The sequence below is a fragment of the Chroicocephalus ridibundus genome, chromosome 1, assembly GCF_963924245.1.
Source record: "Chroicocephalus ridibundus chromosome 1, bChrRid1.1, whole genome shotgun sequence".
NCBI lineage: Eukaryota > Metazoa > Chordata > Aves > Charadriiformes > Laridae > Chroicocephalus > Chroicocephalus ridibundus.
The window spans coordinates 104,116,975-104,144,160 of NC_086284.1; the positions used below are offsets into that span (position 1 = coordinate 104,116,975).

The 27,186-nt window shown below is 38.4% G+C and overlaps 1 protein-coding gene across 2 annotated transcripts; it reads left to right on the plus strand.

The window, feature by feature from the left end:
* Positions 1-127: 127 nt before the first annotated feature.
* On the plus strand, positions 128-27,091 carry PAXBP1 (PAX3 and PAX7 binding protein 1). Of its 2 annotated transcripts, none has more exons than XM_063346455.1 (18): positions 128-726; positions 2,429-2,557; positions 3,529-3,705; positions 5,014-5,235; positions 5,835-5,938; positions 6,791-7,011; positions 7,953-8,142; positions 12,929-13,052; positions 15,367-15,466; positions 15,917-16,032; positions 17,318-17,517; positions 19,609-19,753; positions 19,918-20,039; positions 20,785-20,861; positions 21,127-21,193; positions 22,787-22,933; positions 23,307-23,461; positions 25,577-27,091. In XM_063346455.1, the coding sequence occupies exons 1-18, from the start codon at positions 270-272 to the stop codon at positions 25,692-25,694; spliced, it is 2,871 nt and encodes a 956-aa protein (XP_063202525.1). In that variant the 5' UTR covers positions 128-269; the 3' UTR covers positions 25,695-27,091. The 2 variants fall into 2 exon arrangements, with proteins under 2 accessions (XP_063202525.1, XP_063202532.1); XM_063346462.1 differs by having other exon boundaries at positions 5,014-5,109.
* Positions 27,092-27,186: the final 95 nt, after the last annotated feature.

Here is a 27,186-nt window from a genome sequence, read left to right on the forward strand (position 1 = left end):
TCTAGCCCTGGCTCTCTACGCTCCCCGCCGCGCACTCTCTATCCCCCGCCCCCGCCGCCTCTCTATGGTCGGGCGGCCGCTCGCTGTTGGCGGGTGGGCGGCGGCGGGCGGGCGGCGGTAGGGGGCGCTGTGGCGGCGGGCGCGGCGGCGATCATGCTCGGGGAGCCGGGCCTGGGCCGCGGCGCGGGCTGGCGGGAGCGGGCGGCGCCGGGGCCGGAGCGGCGCGGCGCGACGGCTGGTTGTTTTCGTTGTCTGTGTCCGTTGGCGGGATGTTCCGCAAGGCGCGGAGGGTGAACGTACGGAAGCGGAACGACTCGGAGGAGGAGGACGAGGAGCGGGACGAAGAGCCTCCTCAGGAGCCGGCGGCGCCGGCAGCCGGGGGGGAAGGGCCCGGCGAGGCCTCCATGGCGCTGGCGGCGGGCTCCGGGCTCCTGCCGCTGCCCGCCGGCTGCGTGCCCCTCGCCCTGCCCGGCAGCCCCGCTGCCTTCGCCTGCGCCGCCGGCTACGGCGCGGCTCTGGGCTTAGGGCTGGGCTTGGTGGGAGGCGACAGGGCAGGCCTGGGGGCTCTGCCGGCGACCGCCCTCCTGCCCCCCCCGCCGCCGGCGCCGCAGCAGCAGCAGGGCAACGGGCTGCCGGCGGCCGGGCGGCCCAAGGAGAAGAAGCGGCCGCGGGAGAACAAAGAGGTGCCGCGGGCCAGCCTGCTCAGCTTCCAGGACGAGGAGGAGGGTGAGGAGAAGACGGGGGGGGGGGGGGGGACACGGCGGGGACGGGACTGCCTTCGCCTCGCTGCCTGCAGGGCTGGGAGGGACCGGGAGCCTGTGGGCCTGCACCGGGCCTCTGCCTGTCGTCCCGAAGAGAGCCGGGAGCCTTGCTTTATTTTTTTGTTTTAAGGCAGTCGGTTTGCCCGGTGTGGCATGAGGGTGATGGGTCGCGTTAGAGACCGGGGCGGTGAGAGGGGACCCGGGCAGGGAACGCCCCATCGGCAGCCGCCTTGGTCCCTGGGCCCGACCCGGCTCCTTCGGGTGCTCCCGGCAGCGGGGGGTGGTGTCCCGCGGGTTTCATTCCGGTTTAACGGGGTAGATTTCTGCCTCTGCGTTGCTGGTGCCCGGCTCTTCCACCCGTGTCGCCCTGGCTGCAGCTGGGTCAGCGCGCAGGCTTCAGCCTGACCAGGGTCTGTGAGGCACCGGGCCCAGCCCCTGTGCAGCCCCCCTGATACCCCCCAGAACCCGCTGTGCTGGTCGAGGGGCATCTTCCCTGCGGCTTTGCGTGGAATTGGCCTTCATCTGAGGTGGCTGGTGTTCACAGGTGACGTTGGACTGCCTGTTGTCCTAGCAAACTCCATGTGAAGCTACTGGTGGTTTGGGGTTGGTTTTTTTTTTTTCAGAGTTAGTTCATCTGGCCATCCACAAGGTTTATTAGATGAAGCTTCACAAATAGCGGAAAAAGTGGTTGAGAGGTTTCTGGGCCTTAGCTTTTGGGAAAATGGCATAGTGCGTTTGTGCAGTGTTTCAGATAATAGTTCTGCTGGACTCCAGCAGAATTAATCCAGGACTCATTAATTGGTCCATTCACACTCAGATAATCTAATTATGAATAATAGTTATTATGTATTAAAAATTATGAAAAAACACTCCTCAAACTCCAGAGTTCACTGCATCCTAGAAGTTTAGGGTGAACAAAATGAGGAGCTTATTTTTGTGTTATCTTTTGTCAGCAGGAGAATTAGTATGTATTTTGAATTGTCTTAGAAGGAATTCTCTTGTAATCACTGGAACTTGGATTCTAAGACTAGTGATTTGAAATCTTGACAGAAATACCAGAAACATGGAATTACACTAAAGACTTAAACAAACAACAACAAAAAACCCCAAACACTCGTGCATTTCCTACATCAAACTTTGATTTTATTTTTTTTCTGTGCTGTTTAGTTCTTTAACTTATTGCACAGCTTTTGGTAGGTTGTAGTGCTGCAGGCATTTGAACTGGTAATACAGTCAAAACCAGTTGTGTATATGTGTGGCTGTGAAAAGACTGTTGACCCAAAACATTGGGGCTTCTTGTTGTTTTCTTCCAAATGCATAGTCACAGTGAAGGATCGGGTGGTTTTCCTTTGTTTGTTAAAAAAAAAAATTACTACAGTCAAATAAGATCAGGCCATGTGGGTACGTTTTTGTGTAACTTCTGCTTTGTTTTTCTGCGACCCTGCTGTGAGTGGGATGAATACACTTGAAAATGAGCGCAAAAAAACAAGATAGACATGAATCCACATGAAAGCCTATGGGACTGGTTTTGTTGCAACAGTTGAAATGTAAAGTTGAATTAAGTTATGTTGTTAGTGTTAAATTCTAGGTACAAAATTAAGAGATTTAATAGGTAAGTATACTTCTTGGCAGGTCTAATGAAATGTTTCCCAACTTCTCTTTTAAAGAAACCGAAGAAGTTTTTAAAGTGAAGAAATCAAGTTACAGCAAAAAGATTGTAAAACAATTGAAGAAAGAATACAAAGAAGATCTTGAAAAATCAAAAGTTAGAACAGAGGTCAATTCTCCAACAGATGGTAACTGCAAAACTAACAGTAACTTTTGTAATGGCAAAGATTAAGTGTTTTAAATGCAAACTAGTTGTTTTCAAAATTAATTGTTAGTCTTTTTAGAGGATTTAGCATTTAGAACTGAAGTCAAGTATCCATTAAATGTGTTCATTTGAACCTCACAAATGCCGTTCTGAAGCTAGTAGAGAGTTCTTTGATTCTCTGTCATGTGAAAGTGAATGTAGAAGGATGAAACTTCTCAGAGACGTATTCGGTTGTCAGTAGACCTCAGTAGTTTCTGTGTTTCAGCTGTTTATGTCAGATGAGTTTCTTCCTATTGAATTAGGAATGAATTAAATTAGTTTAGAACTGTGTCTGGTGCTTATCTGACAGGATGTGTCCTTGTAATGCATCTTCTTGAAAAGGAAGATTTTGGGGGTGAGCAGTGTGGTGTTCTTTGTTATTAAGTGTTATTCAATAGCTGCCTGTTTCAGGACTTGGACCTTAGAGCAGACTTGATGATTAAGATGACAGGACGAAAGCGTTGGAGCAGAAGGATCTTTTAACGACGTACAGTACTCTAGAGCTTGGAATAGAGCCTGGGATTTCAGTTTCATTCTACTTCTGCTGTTGGTTTTTGGGAAGCTCATTGCTTCATTCAAAGTGTAATGATTCCTTTTCCAGTTAGGTTTTTGTGTAATAACCTACAAAGCTATGAGCACAAGCTGAGAGATTGCAATGGTATAGCTGAAGTGCATGAGAGTTGAACGTGGTCCCATGCAGAAAATTGCCCTTAAGTTAATTAAATTAGTCTTTTAAAAATCTTAAAGATTTTAAAAAGGCTTTGTCTGCATTTAAAAAACCCACAAATTCTATCTTATTAGAATCTTTAAGTTGCCTATGCAGTGGTATGGGGCATTTTTACTTTTACCTTAAAAAAAATATTTCTGAGTGGTCTTTATAAAAAGAGTAAAATGTGGGCTTTGTTGTCTTACCAGTCGAACCACCACTAGAAAAGACAGGACAGATTAAGGATATAGGTCAAGAAGATGGGACTGCGAACAGTGAGCATGGTGAAGAAGAAATGGAAGTTGAAAGTGAGAAGGAAGAAGAAAAACCAAAAGCTGGGGGGGCTTTTTCAAGTGCTCTGTCATCACTGAATGTTCTCCGCCCAGGTTGGTTATTGTAATACATCTGATATGCTAACAAATGCTTTATGCAGCAATTACAGCAGACTAATGTATTTGAGAGTTTAGGAAACATTTTCCAGCAGTATATCCAGCATCTGACAATTCAGGAAACTGCTGTTTGCCAGGGCTGTTGAATTTTACAAGAAAACGTTTTACTACAGAATGCTTCATCTTGATGTCAAAAGCAAGAATTTATCTCTCAAAGTGATGACAAACTGTAAGAAAATTTAGGTTTGGAAAAAGTGACTTTACGTTAATTTTAACTGCTTTCAATTAAAATTCTGTCTTTAGTTAGAATTTCTCAATTACAGGTCTGCAAGGTATCTCAGATGTTTTTCCTGTTTCATTTTGTCTAATGAGGTTCTAGTCGGGCCCCGAAGACAAACAATTCAGTCTGAGAAAGTATTTTTGAAACTAGTTTATCAGTTGTTAGCTAACTTGTGGTAGCCTGCTCTCCAAATAGAAGATGGATGTCCTGGGTCCGCAGACTTGGACATATTTCAAGGGAAAAAGAATTTCTTAGTTGACTCCCAAATCATTTTTCTTTTTAGGGTTAATTGCAAAATGGTGAGATATGTACGTTATTGCATCTCCAAAGATATTGCTGCCTTGAATAGAGTATCTCATGTCAAGTATAAATTGAACCACGCCTAATCAAAGCAGTGATAAAAATTATTTACGTTTCAAAAATTGATTTTGGTGGACCATTCTTTATATGACTTATTTAAGTTGCATTAATTTTGTGCTAGGGACTTTAGATTTTTTAATTAGGTCTGCTTTTCTTGTCTCCCCTTGATTGTACAGTCTTCTCATATTAGCTTTGTCCGATTTGGTGTGCTCTTCATCTCTGAGCTGTCATCCCTGTCAAAATGGCCAGTGTTCTTATTTTGAGGGAACAAAAAAGAGTTGAGATTGATATCAGGACAGGAAGTGACACAGTCAAGAACCTAGTTTTCTCCTCCCTTTACAATAGTCAGCTCTGTAAAGGGCTTCCTCTTCTTTATGAATATTTCCCATAGGAATGTCAGGCTCCTGCTCTTATGGCACGTGAGTTGTTGGAAGTGGAGCCAGACATTTTGGGAAGGATCCCAACTTTGAGGGGTTTTGGTCAGAAAGTTTGCATGTGTAGCTTATAAGTTGCTTGCAAATGTTTCTGTGAGTATGTATTTTTTTTTCCTCTCATGTTTTTTTCTATTTGCAAAGATGGTTTGGTAGGGTGGCAGCGATGAGTAATAAGTCATAATACCTGTATTGTTGAAGTGGTTGTTTAACGGTGCAAACATCTATCTCTAGGAGAAATTCCAGATGCTGCTTTTATTCATGCCGCTAGGAAAAAGCGTCAAATGGCTCGTGAACTTGGAGACTTTACCCCCGTTGACAGTGAACCAGGTAAAGGCCGCCTTGTTCGAGAAGATGAAAATGATGCCAGTGATGATGAAGATGATGACGAGAAGAGGAGGATAGTTTTTGCAGTGAAGGAAAAATCCCAAAGGCAAAAGATTGCTGAGGAAATAGGTAAAACCTTTTTAGAAAGACAGCTGATAAACGTTCACACTGTTTTCACTGCAAGTGCTCCCATTCACCATTTTTAAACAACACATTTTTTAAACAGGCATGAATATGGAGTTATATTCCATTTCTAAGGAAAAGTACTGCATAGTGGAATCTGTGTATAAAATTTTGAGCACAAACTATGTTCCTGTGCTTGGAAGCACACAACTCAACTGAATCTGATAGAAACTTACATGGAGGATCAATTACTATTGTTCCTGTACTTTGTTTTTGAGGAAGTACATAGTTATGAAAAGAAAAACATTAGTTCTTTGGTTTCTTGCTGACAAGCAGGTAAAATAACCTTTTGGAAAAGGGCAATTAGTTATATATATAGGATTTCAACGTTAGAGGGTTTTACCAGCAGTTAGTTGCAAATTTACCCATTGGATTTTTAAGTGGAACCTCTGTGATAATAATTCACAGGCTAGCGTCCTTAATTCCTTATGAAGAGGAAAGGAGGATGCACTGAGATGTTCCCACTGAAGCGTGGTCTCTCAGCCTCTTACTATGAATACATTATCTTCTCCTTTTTGTTGCTTGTCTGTTTTACTCATATTAAGGTATTGAGGGAAGCGATGATGAAGCACTGGTGGCAGGGGAGCAAGATGAAGAACTCAGTAGATGGGAGCAAGAACAGATACGGAAAGGAATCAACATACCTCAGGCATGTATTTTGTTGTGAACTCTTTCTGGTTTGTTTCTGCTTATATTGGCTATATCTATTACAAACTTGAATAGTTTACAGAAGGCTGTTTCATCTGAGAAGTTCAGCATGTAACTTCTGATAGTCTTTAAATAGAAATGAGAGGTCAGATTTTAAGTATCCAGTGGTATCCGTTTCATTCGTCTCTCTATTCTGGGTAGATACTGATTGTTTGTGGTGGTGTTAACCAGCATTTATTTGCAGCCTAAAACAGAGCTAAAATAATGCCACTTTGAAGAGACCTCTGTTCTTGTTTATCATTGGGTTTGTAGAGTCTGTGTAAACAATGTGTGTTTCTTGGCTGTTTCTGTATCTTGTGTTGCAGCATGGAGTTTGAATTTGTAGCAGGTTGTACCATGTGTTGTCTGTGCATTCGTAGTGAAGTTGCCAGTCAGTTGAAGGGGATAGTTCGTTGGTTTTTTTTAAAAAAACATTTCAGCAAAATCACACTGACTCTAAGAACCCATGAAATTCTAGTAAATAGTCTTAGCACAATTTAGTGTAGTCACAAACACTTGGTTATCGTAGGAGCTATAGGCTGGTTAAAATTGTCATTTAATAACTGTTATAAGAATAAATATTTAAAATCATAATGATACTAAGAGTTTGTCCATTTAAGAAAGTGCTTCTGAGGGAATTTGTTTCTTCCACCTAAGGTGTTGGGAGTTCTACACTTAAGTCCACTTGATAATTACATTTTGTAAATATACCTGCCTACATTTTTCACTTTATAACATTTGAGATGTGAAAGAGAATAAGTTTCTCCTTTCTTTAAAGTCTAATATAGTACAATTGCATTTTCTCTTCCATTAGGTTCAACCAAGTCAGCCTGCTGAAGTGAATAATCTGTACTACCAGAACACTTACCAGACACTATCTTATGGTTCATCATATGGCATTCCATACACTTACGCTGCATATGGATCATCGGAAACCAAGTCTCAAAAAACAGATAATACAGTTCCTTTCAAAACTCCCAGTAATGAGATGACTCCTGTTACTATTGATTTGGTAAAGAAACAGCTTAAAGACAGGTAGGACAGACCATCTTTTTAGACTTAAAGACCTGTTCCCTAGCTTTCTGTTCCTCAGGCGTCTTTTAGTCTCGGTGAGCAAACACAGAGTTTCATCGCTGGAAAAGTACTGACTGGCACATCAAAAAAAAAAAAGGCAAACAAAAAAAGCTCAAAGTGAAGATGACATTGACACTTTGTTCGAAAAATCTCCTTGGATTGCTTCTCTGGAAGTGAAGCTTTAAATATGAGGCCATTGATCTTGTTGAAGACAGGTCTGAGTTGCGTCTTCTGGACACTGCATAGTCTTATAGTCAAGAATTGAAAGGCCAGTGAGGTGTTTAGCTTGTCAAGTCGCATTAATTTAAACTGTGAATCAGATTTTTTTCCCCCTTCAGTAGATAAAGAATTTTAGTTTATATAGGGTTTTTTTGCTTTAAACACTGTAATCTGCTTGTCAGGTACGCAAAAGGTCCTACTGAATGAATAACCCAATTGCAGTGAGAAATCATTTGTAATGAACAACTTGCACTTTACATGTCTTCAAAATTGGTTTGTATGCCCCTTGTAGGGTTACAGCCTTTGACAGTGAATCAAGTTAGTAGAGGAATAAGACTGCTTTGTATAAACTATAGTTTCCCCACCCTGCCCCCACCGAAACCCTTCCTCCCAGTTTTGTTTTAGGGCCAGCCTTGTACTATTCTAAGTGCTATCAGCTCCTGTAAAAATCAGTAGGAGTGGCCAACGCAATGCACTCACCGTAGTCTAGCAAATTAATTTAAACCATTAGCCTTGCTGTTTATGTAGAGAGGGGAGAAACCGTCAAATGAAAGTTAGAGAATATGTCTTTGCAGTATTTCCCATATATAGACTTGGTACTTGCACTGTCTGTATAATTTCTCAACAGTCTGAAATACATAGACTTTTGGATATAAATTTGCTATTTATCCGTTGCCCTTCAGGTTGGACTCTATGAAAGAATTGCACAAAGCTAATCGGCAGCAATATGAGAAACATCAGCAAAGCCGAGAGGACTCTACCAAGGCAATTGAAAGATTAGAAGGGTCTTCTGGGGGTATTGGTGAACAGTATAAGTTTTTGCAAGAAATGCGAGGGTATGTCCAAGACTTGCTTGAGTGTTTCAGTGAAAAGGTAAGGATGCAAACATGTTCATCTTTTTAAAAAAAAAAAAAAAAAAAAAAAAAAAAGAAAAAAAAAAAGAAAAATAGGGACTCCTAGTACATGCCAGACACCACATCTCCCCTCCCTCTGTTTCCGAAAAAAGTCCCCTGAGAACATATTCTTCTAAAGGTTTGGTTATTCGAAGGTTGAAAAGATAACTTCATCATCTTAAGTTGGTTATCAAAAACCTCTGTTTCACAGTGTAAGAGATCACTGACTTTAGATCACCTAAAAACACTTTTAGATTATATGTCTTTAGGATTTTGGCAGATACTCTGGCATTTCAGCTTTACTCAGATGCTGCTTTTTACTTGTGTTGGATATCAGGTTAACAAAAATAAGGGCTGAATTACAACATTGCTAGTTTCTGGAATGCTTTGTGAACACAGTAACAGAGGCTTGTATTTTGTGTGAGGGTAAACTTCCTCCTGCCAGGCAGTTTCACATATTTGGTATTCTTCTAGTGACCGAAGGAGGAAAGTTTTAAAACTAGTGTAGCTGTCTGAAGACACACAAACTTAAAAATATACTTCTTTCATGTAATGTGGTACTTACGTGTATGTCTAAGTTGAAAACTTGGTCTTTCTTTCTTATGTTATTAATTATGCTTTAATTACTTAATTTGTTGTAAATATAGTTATTTAGAGATATAGATAGATACATACATAACACACAAAGGAGCTATAAAATTCAGTTAGCAGTACATAGGCTATTTCTTCAGTGTCTTCTGACTTTAATACAATAGTATAGTATCTTCTTAGTACATTAGCTGTCAGAATTAGTTGACTATTTGAAGCTATTGCTTACCTAGCTTGCTAGGTGTGGGGGAGAAATATTAAAGCATTCTGGTTGCTAATCGGTTAGACATTAATTGTTCAACATTAGTGATATTGGGAGAGTCCCATCTTCAGTCCTGTAAGTGGGAGAATAATTGTGTCGTCAGCAAACCCAGGAAGTGTGGACCAGTTAATTCACACAGCTAATTGATTATTTACAATAGATGTTGTTTACTGAAGAAGCAGTATTCCTGAGTCTGTATTGGCGTTAGCTATTGAGGGGTAGTAAAGGTACTTTCCTTTTCAGTGCTGTCTGTGCTGGTTGCCCAGATGCCTAAATTCTTACTTGAAGATAACTTTTTACATTCTTTCTCTGTGATAAATCTGTATTTCAGAAGACAAATTAAATACCTGTATCTCTATTTAGCATTCGCATTCAAAACACCTCTTGTTAAATTTCTTTTTGTGATAACTATAAGTCATGTCTGGAGGTTCTCTTTGATAGGCCATGCTGTCTTGTTCAAATATTTTCTTTAAGTGAATTGTTCTAGAATGTACCTTTCTGAGTATAAATCAGGTCCTATAGTCTCCCAGATTTTGTATAAACTAGGAGAGTTTCCTGTTAACTAACAGTGTAATGAGTTCAGTTCATAGGAAGGTTATTGACCTATCTAGCTATACTAGTAAATAAATCAATTCCAGCTGTTATACAGCAAATTAGCCGCTGATAATTTACCAAACAGCCTTGTTAAAGTTGCTTTCTTACAATATACCTTTGCTTTCCTGGTAGTTGGTCTTTTAAGGATTCTATACCTTGATACCTTCCTTCCCCTTCCCACCCTTCCCATACTCCACCTGCCATTACAGTCCATTGAACTTTTAAGATGTGGTTTTTATCATCTCATGCTTCTTAAGGGCATTCACAGTTTTGCTGTTTTCAGTTGGAGGCTGCTGCAGTACCTGTATGTACAACGAGTTGCAAAATTAGGAGGTGACATGATCACTTTAACAGGAGCATTACATTTATTATGAAGTCCTGTATAATCCTCAGTTCTTTGGCCAGATAATCTGTACTATCAAAGTACTATCAAGTTCAAAAACAGCAGTCCACAGGACACCACATGGTTTTGTAAAAAGGAGATGGGGGAGCAAACAAAATAAAGCAATAAAATCAGTATCAGTTTTTATTTACATGAAATAAGGAAATGCAGCAGGACAGTAAATTCTTCTTATTTTTTGAATGTAGATATAAATTACTTTCAGCTTTTTTTCTAGAACCTTTGGCCCTGAGTATTTTGTATTTAAAATGTGTGTGTCTTTATAATATATAATGTACATAGTTGTTACAATATACGTAAGCATATAAAATGTGTATCCGTATGTGTAATAACAATATTGTGTGTGTGTGTGTATATATATGTGCACACACATACATATATGAAGACATATCGTAAATATGTGTAAAGCTAGGTCCCTCGCTATCCTTTCAAATAGGATGCTTTGATGCTTTCTCTTTATTTTATTAGGACTAGTCATGGTTATTAGTCAAACTCACATTGGTACTGATCTGCATGAGAAAGTGGTTTGTTGAAGAAGCACTTGTCCACTCCAAAAGAATCCATTCCCTAGAGTTTTCTTGTATGTCTATTGTCTTAGTTTTGGAGACCAGAAAATACCATAATGAATTAGGCTCTCTTCCCCCTACCATCTTACTTCTGCACCTATTCACCATGCTCAACCCTTTGTGACCCCCAATCACGCAAAATCATTTTGTTTGTAGTGTTAGAAGCACTCTACCTATTGGTACGGTGCAGTGGAGAGTATAATAAGGCAGCTATTATGCAAATTTTAGAAACATGCAATAGAAATGAGAAATTCTCTATGATTTTTTTTTTTCCCCCCATAAATGATAAAACCAATGGAGTGGAAGGTGCTTGTATGACATCCATCACAAGTAATTACTGTAAAAATTATGCCTTCTGAGAAGGCTAGAAAGTAGTAACGATGTCTGTACAATTTGAATGTAGGAATATGCAAGGGATACAGAAAGATTAAATTGTTCCAAGCCTATCTTTGACAGCACAGTTAGGTGAACTGTTATTTTTACCTGCAAAAGCGAATTATCAAAATGCACTGTGAGTGTCAGAGAGGAGGACTGTAGGTTAAAATTATCCTTGTCATCTAAATGTTCAGAGAGCTTTCCACTTTTCCTCTTACACTGTTCACAGTGAAAGCGAAGGAAAAAAACCCCAAAACATTGAATATAAGGTATTGACTAAACAAAACACAATAAATGAACTGTAACTTTATAGTAGTCAGTGAATTTGTTAGTCATTCATGAACCACAGTATTGATTATAGAAGAATAATGGCTTCAAGTCTCTTGTGTTTTAAATAGGAAATATTTTGAGTGAATTCATGTATCTGAATACATAGCTGTTTTGTTTTTTTTTAATCGTGACAATTACAGGAAGAACCTCTATGGATGCTTTAAAAAATTTTCATTTAAGTTTTCAATTTTAGAATTCCCTTTACACACTTAAGAGAAGAAGCTATATTTTATATGGTAAACTGCAGTAAAACTAGTATCTTTTAGTTATTATTTCTGTTTTCAAGATTGTTTTAAATTCGAAATATACACTTCCAGCGCTGGGATATTCCTTCCTCCTATTTCTCGCTACTCTGTTTTCTCCAAAAGAAAGTTGTTCATATTTTGAGTTGGTGCAGAGTTGCTTTCATTTTAATCCCTGTAGCCCAGTTTATACCACAGAGTTAGTATGTCTTTCCTTTTAATATCTCATAGATTCATAGAATGGTTAGAGTTGGAAGGAACCTTGAAGACCATCTATCTGTGTGTCATTTTCAGATAGCTGAAATGGCCCGTTAGCTATAATCTCATGATCTTATATTGTACTGGAGGAGATTCTTTAATAGCTGCTGAGTCACATTCTAAATTACATCAGGAAACAAGCTCTGATTTTATCTTTTGTTTTGAAAAAACCCTTAATCCTGGACGGTAGGCAGCAGTGAAATATTTGAGCTAAAAGGCTGGAAGACTGTGGACTAAGCATATGTCTCGGAGGTAAGGAGGTTATGGCTTAAGTGTTTATACCAAAAGGACTTGCCTTTCCAAATTAAGACATTGTGAAAAGTTCTGGTTTGCATTTGAATATTTATAATAATCTAATTTTAACTTTAAAGTGAGCAGTGAATTAGTGAGCTCTTTAAGGTCAGGAAATTCATAGCTGTTACAATATCATCTATTTTTGTTATAGTTGCCACTGAAAATTTCATCCACTTTACAAAAAAAAAAAAATAGTGGCAGGTCTGATCCAACTTAAGTCTGTATTGTTCAAAGGTTATATTTAATGCATAACTTACATATATTGTACAATTTTAATTCTAATGATAGTCTAGAGTTGTTGGCATAGCGTGCTTATGCACTGTTTTATTGCATTTCAGTAATAATATTTCAGCATATGTTAATAAGAGTTATAGCAAAACAATACCTGCTGGCTTCATGAGGTTAGGTTCATGCTTTGTTTTTTCACTGTATACAGTCAGGTTATTTTCTCAATGAAATGTAGAGTACTACTATGTTCTTGTTTAAAAATAGGGAGGAAACAGCGAGGTCTGTGAATTCTAAGCACTGTAACACAATATGTAACACACTTGGTAGAGAAGAGTACTTGAAATAACATTTCACGCTCTAAAATGGTTGTCTTACTGAGTAGACTCATTCAATCAACAGAAGTTATTTTCAGAACGCTATTGCTACAGTTGAAAGCTGTCAACGTTGTTAAATGCATGCTGCTTCTTCAAGTTGAAATATGTACTGGTCAAAATGAAACAAATGGGTAAAAGGAAACAGTTTGTGGTGCTAGAAGTAGAATGACAGAATTATGCTTCGGAATAGTATGGTACCCCAGAAACTAAGCACCTGAAGAATTTGATATTACGTAGTGTGTTATATTTTTGCAGGTGCCTCTGATTAACGAGCTTGAATCCGCAATGCACCAGCTGTACAAACAGCGAGCTTCCCGCCTTGTCCAAAGACGACAAGATGATATTAAAGATGAATCTTCGGAGTTTTCAAGCCATTCAAGTCAGTCCATCTTGAAGGTTTTTATTATTCATTAAACAACCTTGTTTACTTAGTATGGCTTAATTTAAATGTAAATGTTTAAAGTATGACTGTCTTAAAGTTTATCCTTACTCTTGAGATTGGTAGAAGGAAGTTTAGATTAAAAGCTCTCTAATCTATTTTGTTTTAAACTCAAAGCCACTCTAACTCATGACTTCATCTCTCTCTTCTGTTGCTCTTAACTATATTTTCTCTTTCCTAGCACTGAAAATGTACACACGGTGGCAGTGGTAGTAGTGGTAGTATGTGACTCCCAATTTTCCTCTTATGTCAGGACTTTTTTCTTTTTTTTGTTTTTAACCTCCTTGAATCTATAAATTTCCTATAACATCTACAGTTAACTCTGTACAAAGCTTTGAAGCACTGGGCTAGAGTTGACTTCTGTCTAATGCTTTAATTTGTAGGCAGCATACATATTTCATTTCAGACCCTTAACTGGTAAAGCTAAGGAACTGGAAGAGGCTGATGCCATTGTTAAAATTCAGACTAATACAAAGTGACCCTATATGAAATAAAGATTAAAATTAGCCAGTTAAAATACCTGCTGCTTACTGTGAGTGTGTGGATGGGGGATTCTCGTTGAAGAGTTTTCTTCTGGTGATTACTCTTCAGTATGTAAAACTCTACAAAAGTACAAACGTTAACTTGGACGGAAGTATACGTTCCTTGGAGGAGGCTTTATTCAGCATGTTACAATGGGTAAATTATCTTATTAATAGCAGTTGTCCTTCTACTTCGGAGAGCTTCCCATTTTTAAAAATGGCTGTCTTGTCTGTTCTATTGCTGACCTAAAATCCTATAATAAAAGCCATTTCCTATTCTGTCACAGTGTGTTCAGAGATGAAGTTTTATTAATACCATTAGATAGAACTTACTGAGTGTGATAAAGCATTAGGACATCAGAGTTGGCCATCCCTTTACAGTGTGTTTAGCATACATGCTCCCTTCAGGACTTTATTTCGAGCCCCAGACATCACATGTAGGCCTTACAGTTTTACCATAAAAATGCTGTTATGAGAACTAGAAACCTAGTGTACTAGAAACATATTTCCTAAAAGAAGCTTAAATTGGAATCTTTTAGACTGGAGTTTAATGGTGGGATGGGAATAGTTGTCATCGTCAAAGCTGGGTTTTAAAGAGATCTTATTTAGTATCTGGGAGTCTTAAGGGTGAATTTCACTCTGTCTAGAAATAGTTCAGTTCTGTCCCTCAAATTGTCACAGAAACTAGGAATTGATGCCAGCCTTTGATTTGGTGTGTGTTGCAGGCGTAGACAATCTGCTTTTCCTCCCACCATTTCAGAACACTAAAGGGATGAATTTGTCTGACAACTTTTACTTAATTTCTACATATAGACAAGTAGCTCAGCTTTGAGTAACATTTTAAAAAATTGGATAAATGATGGCTTCATCTGTATGTTAAGGCTCTTGGTAGTTCTGATATAGAATTGGAATACTGACATCGAACATCATTAATTTTTTCATTGATGGATTTGTAAAAAGTTTTAGTTAGATCATGTAAATTTACTTCCAAAATTTAGGTAGGCTTTTGTTGAATCTTCCATGTTTATATTTTAGTGGGTGGACTTGAGCGCTGGCTAACATTCAGTCCACTTTTAAAAAATTTACCTGAAAAAGATGAACTGGAAACATTCTTGGGTCTGCCTGCTGGTGGCTGGTCAGCTTCACTGGTTAGCTGTGGTGTTTTCTATAATCGGGAACATCTATGATGAATCACAACTTAAAAAAAGAAGGGGAGCTGATTTATTTTCCTGTAGATTTTGATGCGTTTTAAACTTTAGACAATCTAGAGCATAGAAACTTAGAAAGCACTATGACTAGAACTCTGAAATATCATATATTCCTGCTCCGGTCACTCTTCTCTGCCTTTCTTTCTGTTCATTTTCTTTTCAAAAGATAATGGTGAACGTGTTTATATAAGGAGCACTTTTTGTCTGGAAACATTCAATTCAAGCAATTTCTATTAAAGCTGTTGACTTTTATACAGTTGGACACTGTTGTGAGAGGGACAAGAGAGAAGTATTGTGAAAACTATTTGATGTTTAAGTGGAGATTTTTCCAAACTCCTCTACTTCCTCTTTTAACCTCTACACCTGTAAATTCAGGCTTCTGGGTGCATCTTTTTGAAAACTTCGACTTTCTAGTTCAAGTTACACTTAGTTTAAAGTAGGTAAAAGGCTCTTACGAAACTGCCTACAACACGTTTATATAAATCTTAGATAAGCATTTTAATTTTCTTCAATGTAATTTTACAGATAAAGCACTGATGGCACCAAATCTTGAATCTTTTGGACGAGACAGAGTGATCTATCAAGAGCAAGTAAAGCGTCGGACTGCAGAAAGAGAAGCTAGAAGGTAGAGTACTGAGATTTCTTGTCCATTAGGAGTCTTTGCCTGCTTGCAGAATACAGTTGTCCTGTGTGATGTACTAACGTAAGTAGCAGTGGTTGCTCCTTTCCTGCAGAGGAAAGAAAACACTTTAGCTGGTATGCTGGGCAGGAGTATTCTTATATATCCCAACTCAGCGTGCAAGTGTACAAAACAAGGCACCATTACGCGATACTGATGTAAACATCACTAAAAGAAAGCATAGCAAATCCATTCCGTCTCTGCTGGTTTCTCTTTCTTCCATTGTTTGAGGCAGCGATATAGTGGATTGTTTGAGGTTGTGACATAGTGGAAGTTTTTTTTCAACCTGGATTTCCTTACTTTAAAAATCACGACAAGCTTAGGCAGTTCTTTTTTTGGCTGGGTGGCGGGGTAGGGGGAAGTAATAGCTGTTTTTATAGTGCCGATTGTTTTCAGAGCTCGTCGTAGACAAGCAAGAGAGCAAACTGGGAAGATGGCAGATCACCTTGAAGGCCTTTCCAGCGATGATGAGGAAACTTCAACGGATATTACGAACTTCAACATGGAGCGAGGTTAGAAAAGCTACTGAAGCTTTATGTAACAAAATATAGAACATTTGGCAGAAAAAAAAAATTGATCCAAGTGCAGCCCTGTCTGTATATTTGATTGTATTTTGGAGAAAGTTTAGAAACTGTTCCTTGATGGATCCTCAATGTCTCTTACGCCAACCTGTTGTGCAGCTTGCAGCAAACTAAATACCCCACCTTAGTGAGACTTTTTTTAATTTAATTCAAACATTATTTTGCTAACTTTGCGAAGTTAAATGATTTAGATTAAAAATTCAGTGTGGCTGAATTGCTCTTTGTAACTTGGCACTTTTATGTGTACAAAAGCGTTTTGTAGGAGTTTCAGCAGTTTCTGAGTAAGCATAGAATTTCTAAAGCTTTTTTTTTTTTTTAATCCTTCGTAGCTCTCATGTTAGTCCAGAATCAGCAGTGAGCTATATGGAACAGAGGGATGCAGTTTAGACCTGCTAACTTTATTTGTAGCATCTCTTCTTGACCCCAGTGTGAAAAGTCATATGTTTATATGACATAATCTCATGTTCCATCAGCTCTGTCTCTACCTGCTGTGTGTACTAGTTATGTTAGTTGTGTGCAGGTTACTGCTGTAACTGAACATTTAAAACTGTGGCTGTGGCAAAAAAGACTGATTAAAATGAAACTAATCCTGGGAAGTAGAAAAGATGAAAGGAAAATAATATAGAGAGAAGTTTTGGACTGCATAGAATATTGGTACTGTAAATACAAAAAAAACCTAAGGAAGGTGCTGAGGGATTGTAGCGGTTGCCCGGTGCTCACAGCATGTTATGTTCAGCAGTTTAGTATGGTGTCTGCCAGAACCCGCTCTGTCTGAAAGGCAGATTCGTATGGCTGATTTGAGATGCCCTTCTGTACTTGCACTTGGTTGAGCACAGTTGCAAAATAATTTGGCTTGGAAGGGACCCGGAGATCAGCTGTTCCAAACTCCCATGCAGAGCAAAGTCAGCTTTGAAGTTAGATCCGCAGTATTCTCTTACCTTTATGAGTACGGCCCAGTTCATCACCAGTCCAATGTCTGGTAACTGAAAATCATTGTATGAAATGTTTAAAGCAAGACCTATGATAAAACAGTATATTAGAGAGTACTCATGTTTTTTATTGCTTCATATATTTGAGGCAGAAGTAAGAGAACTTTTAAAGGTGATGCTTTTTTGGTTGTGTTCATAGGAGTTAGCTTAGGCCAGTGAGCATCAAAGTCCCTCTTGAAAGAGGTATTACGGGTGATTAATTTACTACTATTTTCCTCCCCCACCAGATCGTATATTGAAAGAATCCAGCAAAGTTTTTGAAGATGTTCTGGAAAGCTTTTACTCAATTGATTGTATTAAGTCACAGTTTGAAGCTTGGCGCTCAAAGTATTTTGCTTCTTATAAAGATGCTTATATTGGTCTCTGTTTACCAAAGCTGTTTAACCCTTTGATCAGACTTCAGCTGCTTATCTGGACTCCTTTGGAGGTAAGGTCCTGTGCAAGTATCTTCTATGTAAGCTTCTGCATAGTAATTCTTTTGCTCTTCTGCAGAGCAAAGTGAATTGCGCCTTTGATGTATGCTTCTCATTAATGCGTATTCTAGGTATGAAGTTTAAAATGGGCACCTCTATTGGAGTGAAGCTTTTCTGTGCAGGAGTCTGGACCGTTGTCCTCTGTGTTGTCAGCAGGCTGAAGTTCAATTCAGCCCATGCCAGTACCTTCTCAGTGGGTGGTGTAGACCAAAAAGTCAAACAGCTTCTTAAATCACGCATTTAGGTTTTAAAATACATAAGAGAAAATCGTGATTAGTAGACCAAAAGGCCAAACAGCTTCTTAAATAACACATTTAGGTTTTAAAATACATAAGAGAAAATTGTGATTCTAGAGATGTTGTTTCTTCAGAAGTGGAGCTAAGAAGCTTGTTTTTATTTTGATTTACAACCTATGTCTCTGCATTATATATCTTTCTCTCACCTACGCCGTCGTACCCTGTAGAACTCTGGTTGTCGATTTCCAAGTCTTCCTCATAGTACTCATTGCCCAGTTTCTAGGTAGGGAACATGGGAAAAGCAGGACAGCGTTGTTGCAGCCCAGTATTCCTGGCACATGTTCATTGTCCAGGCTGCATATGTGTGCTGACACGAGTAGCCAGCAGGACAAACAGTTCAGGTAGCTTTTGACTCCCACTGTTCTTCGTACCAGTGAAAGCTCTTGGAAGGTGTTTCTGCTGCAGTCAGGTGCTTATTTTCACGGTTCTGATAGGAAGTTAGCTTTTTTTTCTGCCATGTTGGCTTTTACTGGGGAATGGGAGTGGGTCAAGGCACGGAGTAAGTGCAATTGCATAAGCTTGTTTTTTTAGGAAACTAGGCTAATAAAGCAGAATGTCTTCTCCCATTTCAAAACTTAGCTAAGCTACAGCACGTTCTGCAGATGTGTCAGCCTGTCTCAGAAATGACTGAATCTCTCCATTTTTCAGAAGTGTTTTTTTTTGTCTTGACTACTAAGAGGATATTTGTCAAAGGAGATCTTCTGTTGCCTCTGCTCTGATTGCAGAGGAAGGGAAGGAAGAGTCAAGCTCTGGAGGGCATTCAGAGTATTAAATTTGAATAAATGATGGAAAATTTATGAAAGCTGTCCTCAATAAATTTAAAACTGTTTTTGTAAATTCTCCCTTTCCCCATGCTGTTTCTATGTGAGTTCCCAGGCTGGCAAAACAAAACTCAGATTAGTTGGAGACATGGTACAGAATTCTCAAATCTAATCTTTTTCACTACTTTGTGTTACTGGTCCTGTTAATTTTTCTAACTTAACAGAATGCTTATAAAGCATTCGTAAAAGGAGATTTTTTCATCCAGAAAACTTGATTTTTTTATTATGCAGCACAAATGAACTATACTTCTCACTTTGACCCTAATCTGTGGGGTTTTATTTGGCTTAGGTGTGATAAGAAGTTAAAAATCCGTAGGGCAACAGCTGCCAAAAAAAGCATCATTTTAGCTTTCATTAGATCTAGTGATTGTGTGGTTGTAGAATACATTGGTTCATTTGGCTGATTTATGGAAAATTGACCTTGTTCCCCATCCTCTCCCAGGTTTTAGTTGGGTTGAGTTGTCCATATATACACTAATCCAACTGTGATGGCAGGATTAGTAGTGTCCAGGCAAAGAGGCAGAACATTTTCTCCATTTCTCAGGAATCAAGCTTGCCTGTGTTTCTGAAGGAAGTAGTATATCACTGCTTCAGAAGTAGGGGAGCCAAAGCAGGAGGTGAAGTAACTTGCCTATCCTTGTGCGAGGTTAAGAGACTATTTGGTCTCGAGTCACAATATATTGGGTTTTTTTTATTATTTCCAGTGAGGCTGAGTACCTGACACATAGACAAAAAGGACTAGATTTTTGAGTTGTTATTGTGCTCAATTGATGCTTACCCTGCCTGCTTAGCACACTTGGTAGACTGTTTTAAAGTAGTTTTGTTCTGGTTTGTGAGTGTATCACGCTTGCTTATATAATGCTTTTTTTTAAGTGTGTTGACTTCAAATCTTTGTTTAGGAATCTAACCTCAATTCTTTTTTTATTAGGGCAAGTGTCGAGATTTTGAGACTATGTTGTGGTTTGAATCATTGCTGTTTTATGGCTGTGAAGAACAGGAGCAAGTGAAAGATGATGCTGATATTTCACTATTACCTACCATTGTAGAGAGAGTTGTTCTTCCTAAATTAACAGGTATAGCCTTAGAAAGAAAAGGGGGGAAAAGTTGTGTATGTGAGTGTGGAAGCTGGTGCTTGCTTGTGCTTTCAGATCTTACTGTTTCGTGAATTACTGTCTGACTACTTAGTACCTGTATTTGAGTATTTGGAAAGTGGAGTAATTCTTTAATCTCTTAACAGTGATTTCTGAAAATATATGGGATCCTTTTTCTACAACACAAACATCTAGAATGGTAGCAATTGTACAGAAATTAGTAGATGGATATCCTTCGGTGGTAAATGCAGAGAACAAAAATACACAAGTAAGTTGTTTGTTCTTAAATTTATCTTGGATAAGTTAAGGAATGTGAATGTTTTTAATACACTACATTGGAGAACACAACATGCTTAGTGAGGAGCAAGAAAGAGAATTTAACAATTATTTGATGCTCTGCAGCTAGTTACAGAGTCAAGTACAGTGATAAGTTAGGAGGAGGAACTCAGTGAAGTGTCCCCAAAATAGGTGCTAGAGATAAAGAGTTCCCAAATGTACTAAGACTTGTTGGTCTGCAGTTTTGCTTTAAGGGTCAGCTACAAATATTCAGGCTTTTCTTTTTTAGATCTTTGTAACCTTTTCAAGTGCATTGCCTTGAAATGTGATTGTTTTACTTACCTTCTGTCAATACGGATGTCATGAGTTCAGGTGCCGAAGCTAATGCAATGTATGCCTTGCCTTTAGAATAATGGGAGATAGGCCAAAGTGCATGTGTATGGGGAAGTTAGCAGAATATTAAAAGTGACAAAAGCCCTGACTTCACAGTAGCTAATTGTGTAGCTAAGCTTAATGATGAAGTAATTCCATTGCCTTCAGTTTTTATTGAAAGTATCAAATTTCAGCTCTGTTAATTAAGTCTCCTTCAAGACTTTATTTATATGTGTACTGGAGTATGTATGCCTTTTACTATTAGGGTCACAGATGTTCTTTGTTGCTTTGAAAATCAATTTCTGAGTGGTTAAGTACTAATCAGTGTTTTGGACACTTTTCAAAACAAAATTTTTCCGTTTCAGATGCTTTTAAAGGCATTATTGCTCAGAATGAGGAGAACGCTAGATGATGATGTATTCATGCCCTTATACCCAAAAAAGTAAGTTTGCTTTCAACCATGGTGTTAGACCTTTATTAGCAAGTTGGTGTCTTCTGTCCGTAGTTGACGGGGGGGTTTTTTCCCAGTATTGTTCACTGGCTGGATACAGGAGATCTTTCATTAGCATGCTGTGAGGATTGAGCAGACACGTGCAGGATGGAAGGGAATATTTATAAAAATGAACTGTGTGTGGGAAGGAGGAAGCCAGCAAACTCCAGACAGAGGTGGTCTTGGTTGCTCATTAAAGAAATCTCTTACTTTCCAGCATCTTAGAAAACAAGAACTCTGGTCCATATTTGTTTTTCCAACGTCAGTTTTGGTCCTCTGTTAAGGTAAGTCAGTAAATACATCCGGTAAAACTTTGGTCTAGACAGTGTAGCAATAAAATCTTCTTCACATTTGTGAAAAATTACATGGAAATTGCTTTAACTTTAGTTGAAAGAACTTTAAATTAGGATTCTTAGTCTTTGATAATGCACTGTGCCCTCTTCAAAAGATGGCCAAGTGAAAGCACCATCATTTTAACTTGGACATTGTGGGTTTACTTAGCATACTCAATCTGTATTTTTTAATGTCATTGTTCTTGTCAGAATAAAATACGATGCTTTTATTTCATTTATGTGGAATGAGGGAGCTTGTTTTGTGGTGGTTTTTTTAATACATGTAGTGTGAGAATCTTCATGAAAATAACTTGGCCCCTTTCGGAAAGCTCACTGCTATTTGTAAAGTATAAGAGCATTTGTAATCTTAGTTTAATTGAAACGATAAAGAGCGTGACAGAAAAAATCTCTCGGTGTGGAGTGTGCCATGTAGAGTTTGCAATGGTCTGAGAAGCTATGAGTGATGTAGTTTATCTCCAGTAAAAGGCTATGAAGAAAACTAACTCCCAACTAAACAGGAAAGTAAAGTATGAGACCCACGTCAATTGGGCTGCTGATCTCCATGATCGTGCAAACAGAACTCTTATCTGGAATTTTTTATTTAAATTGCAGCAGTGAGGGAGACTGTATTCTGAATAGGTTTGCAATCACTTCACTTACTTAAAATACTTGGCACTGAATCCTTTCACTTTGAAATAAAAGTCAACGTCTTAAATGCTGTCTAGAGCAAAAAATGCACAAAGCTCGTTTATTAAACTACTGTTGTTAAAAGTGAAACGGATTGCTTGTTTAGGGCTTGTGTCTCTTTTAAAAGCGAGATTGCCTGCTTCTGCCAGTATCTGTAAGAGCCTGGGCAGTTTAGAGCTATGCATGCTGTTACCACTGTTTTATTTTAGGGAAGCATTAAAAATACAGCTCTCTTGCGCTAGTGAGTCAGTTATAGCATCACAGACGAGCAGAAATAGAAGCTGGGAGGCAGGCCCTCGTTTACTGTTTCCTGATGGTCTGCCTCAACAGTAGGCTGCTGGCTGCGTTCATTTGTACGAGGGTGGCAGCAATTCCCCACAGGCCATACGCTGGTGGGGAATAACAACTGTACTGCTGGCTTAGCCAGCACTCCCCCGTGACACTCTCTGTGTCTCTTGTGTCACCGTGCCTTGGAAACAAGGGTATGCTGACAGCGTAGCTGGGGATTTCATTGACAAGCGGGCTGTGAGTTTGTCCCTGTGTGGCATATGCCAGGTCTGACTTGGCTTGACATTGACATCAAATTCTGAGAACAAGCCGGCTTAAAACTTTAATTCTTTTTTCTGATTTCTTGTGCAAAACATGAGCAAAGTTGTGGTGGGGGTGGTTGTACGAGAATTCGTAACACACTAAGCTGGTACTTCATGGATTCTGAATAGTTTTGAAACTAATAGAAGGCATATTTCCACTGCTTACCTTGGCCATGCTGTTGCATTTGAAGAGGCTGTAGAGTGTTTGATGAACTTCCTGGTTTCAGTAGACTTTTAAATACTTATTTTCCCTGTGTTGTATTTTCAGTTATTAGGAAACTTTCTCCAGTGGTATGGAATCCTTTCAAATAAAACTCTCCAGGAGCTGTCAATAGATGGTCTGCTAAATAGATATATTCTTATGGCTTTTCAAAACTCTGAGTATGGAGAGGACAGCATTAAGAAAGCTCAAAGTGTAAGTAAAATCAAACATTATTTAAAATCACATGAAATTTGTGAGTTAAGGAAAAATGTAGTTAAAACTTGAGGTTACCTATAAAATCTTGGCTTTGATATATCAATATTGTAATGTCAGTGAAAAAAATTAGATTTCTTTTTTTAATACGCAAACTAAAGAAAGGAGCTTCTCTGGCTCATACCTATAGATAGTTTAGGTATGGTGTAGGTTTCAGTGTTTTACTGCTTGAATTTTGGATCTCTTTGCCCACAGTTTCACTCAGTTGGACCTTGTCACTGCAATCTTCCCTGGCAGACTGTGCAAATCATGTTAGATAACTTTTAAAATTTTGTTACGTTTTGTTTAACTTTCTTTTTCCTGTTATGTCTAGGTAATTGCTTGCTTTCCTAAACAGTGGTTCGCTAATCTAAAAGGAGACAAGACGATTTCTCAATTAGAAAACTTCTGTAGATACCTTGTTCATCTGGCTGATACAATTTATAGAAACAGCATTGGTTGCTCTGATGTAGAGAAGAGAAATGCAAGGTAACTGGAGTTAATGCAATTCTTGCACTGCAATTCTTGTGCTCTGTGTTATTTTGCTTATGCATGCAAACATAGGTAAATATCTCCAAAAAATATTATGGTATGAGGAGATTTTTTAAGGTGTCTGAAAACAGCAACTGCTGGAAATCTTCAACATTTGCAATGCATTTTGCGCTACTGCTTAGTGGCCCCGATTCTGGCAAATTTTGTTGTTACTGGGTTTGGACTGTTCCACCTTGTGAGCCTGTGGCAAATTCCTGCATAATGACTTCTAAATTACAAATTGTGCTTTTGTATACAGTACAAAAGTTCTAGCTTTATTTACACAACCGACTAGATGAACCTGTTTTCCCCTAGATCGAAGAGTCATTTTACTTGTATCTGCTAACCAGCATAGTTAAAAGTTTGGATTAGATGCATAAATGTTACTGCTGGCCAAGTAACCTGCAGTGCTATGGGCGCATCATTTTAAGCAACGATAAACTTAAAAACCAAAATGTTGCACTCATACAGGGGAATATAACAAGACCGGAAGATTGTTTACTCCTGTGCTGTTGCATAAGAAGGAGAGATTTCCAGGTCAATAGTTCAGTTGTTCCAGCAAACCTGAAACTTGGAAAGGCGAACCCTTGCTGCCGGCATTAGTCATTCTTGATAGTTGAACTTGCTTGAGCCATTGTTGAGTTACTCTTCAATTATTGAGGCTCTCCAGGGGATTAGATCCTTCTCTCTTTTTGATCTTATGCATAGCACTGAAACACAGAGACAGAAATTTCCTTTAAACAATAGCAGAAAAATCTCAGTTAAGAGTTTTGGGTTCTTTTCTGGTATCAATATTTTTTACATTTACCATGTTGGTTGTTAGACACTTTCCTGTCTTTAGAGTCACTTTTGACTGCGGGATATGAATCATCTCATTTTAAGAGAACACCAGGCTTTGTGCCACGCTGGGTTGTGCTAAACAACTTTTTATCCACTCTCAGGTTATGGCTCAGAACTTTGTGTCCAAAGTATAATAGCAATGTCACATACCAATTTAAATTTCCCCATGATCCACATTCAAAGTAGACGTTACTTCTCTGAAACCAAAACGCCTAGCTCAGCATGATGCTGGAATTGAAATGAGGGAGTTGAGAGAGAATCCAGTAGAGATCAAACTTTCTCTCTTTTAGTAGCCTGTTTCTAAATTTGAAAGAACTTTCTTTACCAGATGAAATGATAACCTGGTAAAACTTTGTATTGGAAAAGAACCATCCAATTAATCCTTTTTTTTCATAGTGAGTTCTAATTTAATTTCTATCTTCTGTCCTCCTGCTTTTTCCCAGCATTTAAAAAGATCCATTGCCCCCATTAAGCAGATAAAATAAGTCTGCAGCAGAAATACTACTCTTTATAACTGAAGAATGCCATGTCTTTTCATATGAAACCTGGTACAGTTGTTTGAAACAAAAATGCGTTAATTTCTGCTGAGAGGGAAGTGTATCTTTACCTGTGTCTGTTGGTGCTAGTTTTTCAAATGTTGGATGCTTTTTTATGGATCAGCTAGGTTCATTTTTAAGATTAATCTTGAACTTCTGGTATTTGTGAGATTGGTCTAAATTTCATGTCCATCCTCCTAGCAAGATACGAAAATTGTTCTGGATGGCTGAGGAAGTACAGTCTCCTAGCAGTTTGTTCACTCTAAGCTTCCTAGATTGACCTGAATTGTAATGCAATTCATTGGTGGCAAGCCTTATACCTTTTTAAGGCATGCATTAAAGCATACTTGCTGCCTTGATTTTATTTTTCTTCTTGGCTTACACATTAGTTACCAAGAGAGCTGTGACTCATTGCACAGTACCGTAAGTCGTCCAAGACTTTTTCTTGAGATTATACCGCATCTAGTATTAAACCATAATGTATGATTAATTCCTACTCCCAAAATAAATTTTTCAATTTCACTACAAAGCTGATAACCAACTTGTTTTATCAGACTAAGCAAATGGAGGAGAGATGACGTGAAATTATCTGAAACTGATTTGCTATATGGATTCATAATGTAGTCTTCTGTTGAAATATTAATACGTGCACGTAAGTGTTCCGTTCCTGCACTGACTTCTCCTTTCTCGTTTCTAGGGAGCATATAAAGCAGATCATAAAGCTTCTAGCAAGTATCCGAGCACTGGATCATGCTGTGACAGTTGCGAATGATCACAACGTAAAAGAGTTAAAGATTTTAATAGAAGGAAAATAGACTTTTCCGACAAGTCATTTTGAGCTTTAAAACCATTCCTGATGTGTAATTTATGTACATATGTAAAGTTTCTTAAACTGTAAAGTATTGATCTTTGTTTTAATACAAAGTGCATTCTTATATACAGCATCCTTAAAAGAAAAAAAAAAATTGACTGCTTTGAAAACAAAAACAGAATCCCAAGATTGTCATATTTCCAGAAATCAGATTTTCCTTAAAGGTTCTCAAAATCTTGTTTACAAAAATACTTTGTACCCATGATTAGTAGTCATCTACTCCTGTTAATTGTTCCATGGTTAACTGGAATGTGTATAATATATTATGTGTAATACAACGTATGCGTATATTTATACCACCATGTTGCTTTCACACTGGATATAGAGATCTTGTACTGTTGGAATAAGCTTTTCATTTGCTAAAAAATACTTATTTTGACAATAAAATGATCATATTATTGGTCAAAAGGGCTGGCAAAACATTTAAATATGTGAGTATCATTTGAGCTAAAGAATAGAGAGATTTTCAAATGGAACCTGACCTTTAAAAAGCAGCTCTGTTGCACTCAGATTGGAATAGCTAAAAAATTTTTTGCCTTCAGAATATGGAACTCTTAAGACTGTTCCTAAAACAGAAAGGAAAACACAAATCAATGCTTAATTTTATTTTTATTTTTAATACAGGCATACAATGAGAACTTGTGATTATTGCACAAGTATACATGACAGCACTTCCTGAGCCCCAAACACCTTTCATTTTGTAGGAGTAAGAGTTTACCCGTGAACTCTGGACCCTCGTTCCTTGCAGAAGTTGGTTAAATTCACTGTTTTTTTCTTTTTTCTCTTTTTTCTTTTTGTAACTTCATACATAGAACCCGTTTCTTCTGATTGGTATGGCTAAAGATGTCAAGGAAAATGAAGGTGAAGAAAATTTTGTATCCTATGATTTGAAGTATTTATATTGTAGTTAATATTGAGATGTTACACTTCCCACTAAATACCGTCTAAGAATAGTCTTGCAAAAGAGCATTTTATTTACATCTAAAATTAAAAGAAAACGCTTTAAATATCTGGTGATTTACATTGAAACACTAGCGACTTGATCTTAGGGTCCAAGGCGTGAGAACAGCCGTAATAGCCTTGGATTGAGAGCTATTTCCAGGTGTGCTCTACTTTTGGGGGGAACTGCAGCAATAAATTGGCATACTGAGTAACATTGGAAATCATTGTATTTTATGCTCATGTCATGTGGTATAGATGAGTATATAAAAAATGTACAATTTGTAACATGCACACTTCATTTGGACACTGAACAATTGTTTTTCCGAACTGTTGGGATTGATGGAGTATTCAGAAATATCTGCTTTTAAAAGTTGTTTCAATAAACTGGTCTGTCAAGGAGCTGTTGCAGTGCAACTTGGTAAACTTTATTCCTTTAGGAAGGAATTCCTAAAGGAAATGATAGGTGTGCTGGTTGACTCTATTTCAATATATTA

Bases quoted from the DNA above. Each gene is read 5' to 3' on its own strand.
- PAXBP1 (XM_063346455.1), top strand. From the start codon at position 270: ATGTTCCGCAAGGCGCGGAGGGTGAACGTACGGAAGCGGAACGACTCG. The intron at 5,236-5,834 runs GTAAAACCTTTT...ACTCATATTAAG, and splicing joins AAAGATTGCTGAGGAAATAG to GTATTGAGGGAAGCGATGAT. The intron at 7,012-7,952 runs GTAGGACAGACC...GTTGCCCTTCAG, and splicing joins AAGAAACAGCTTAAAGACAG to GTTGGACTCTATGAAAGAAT.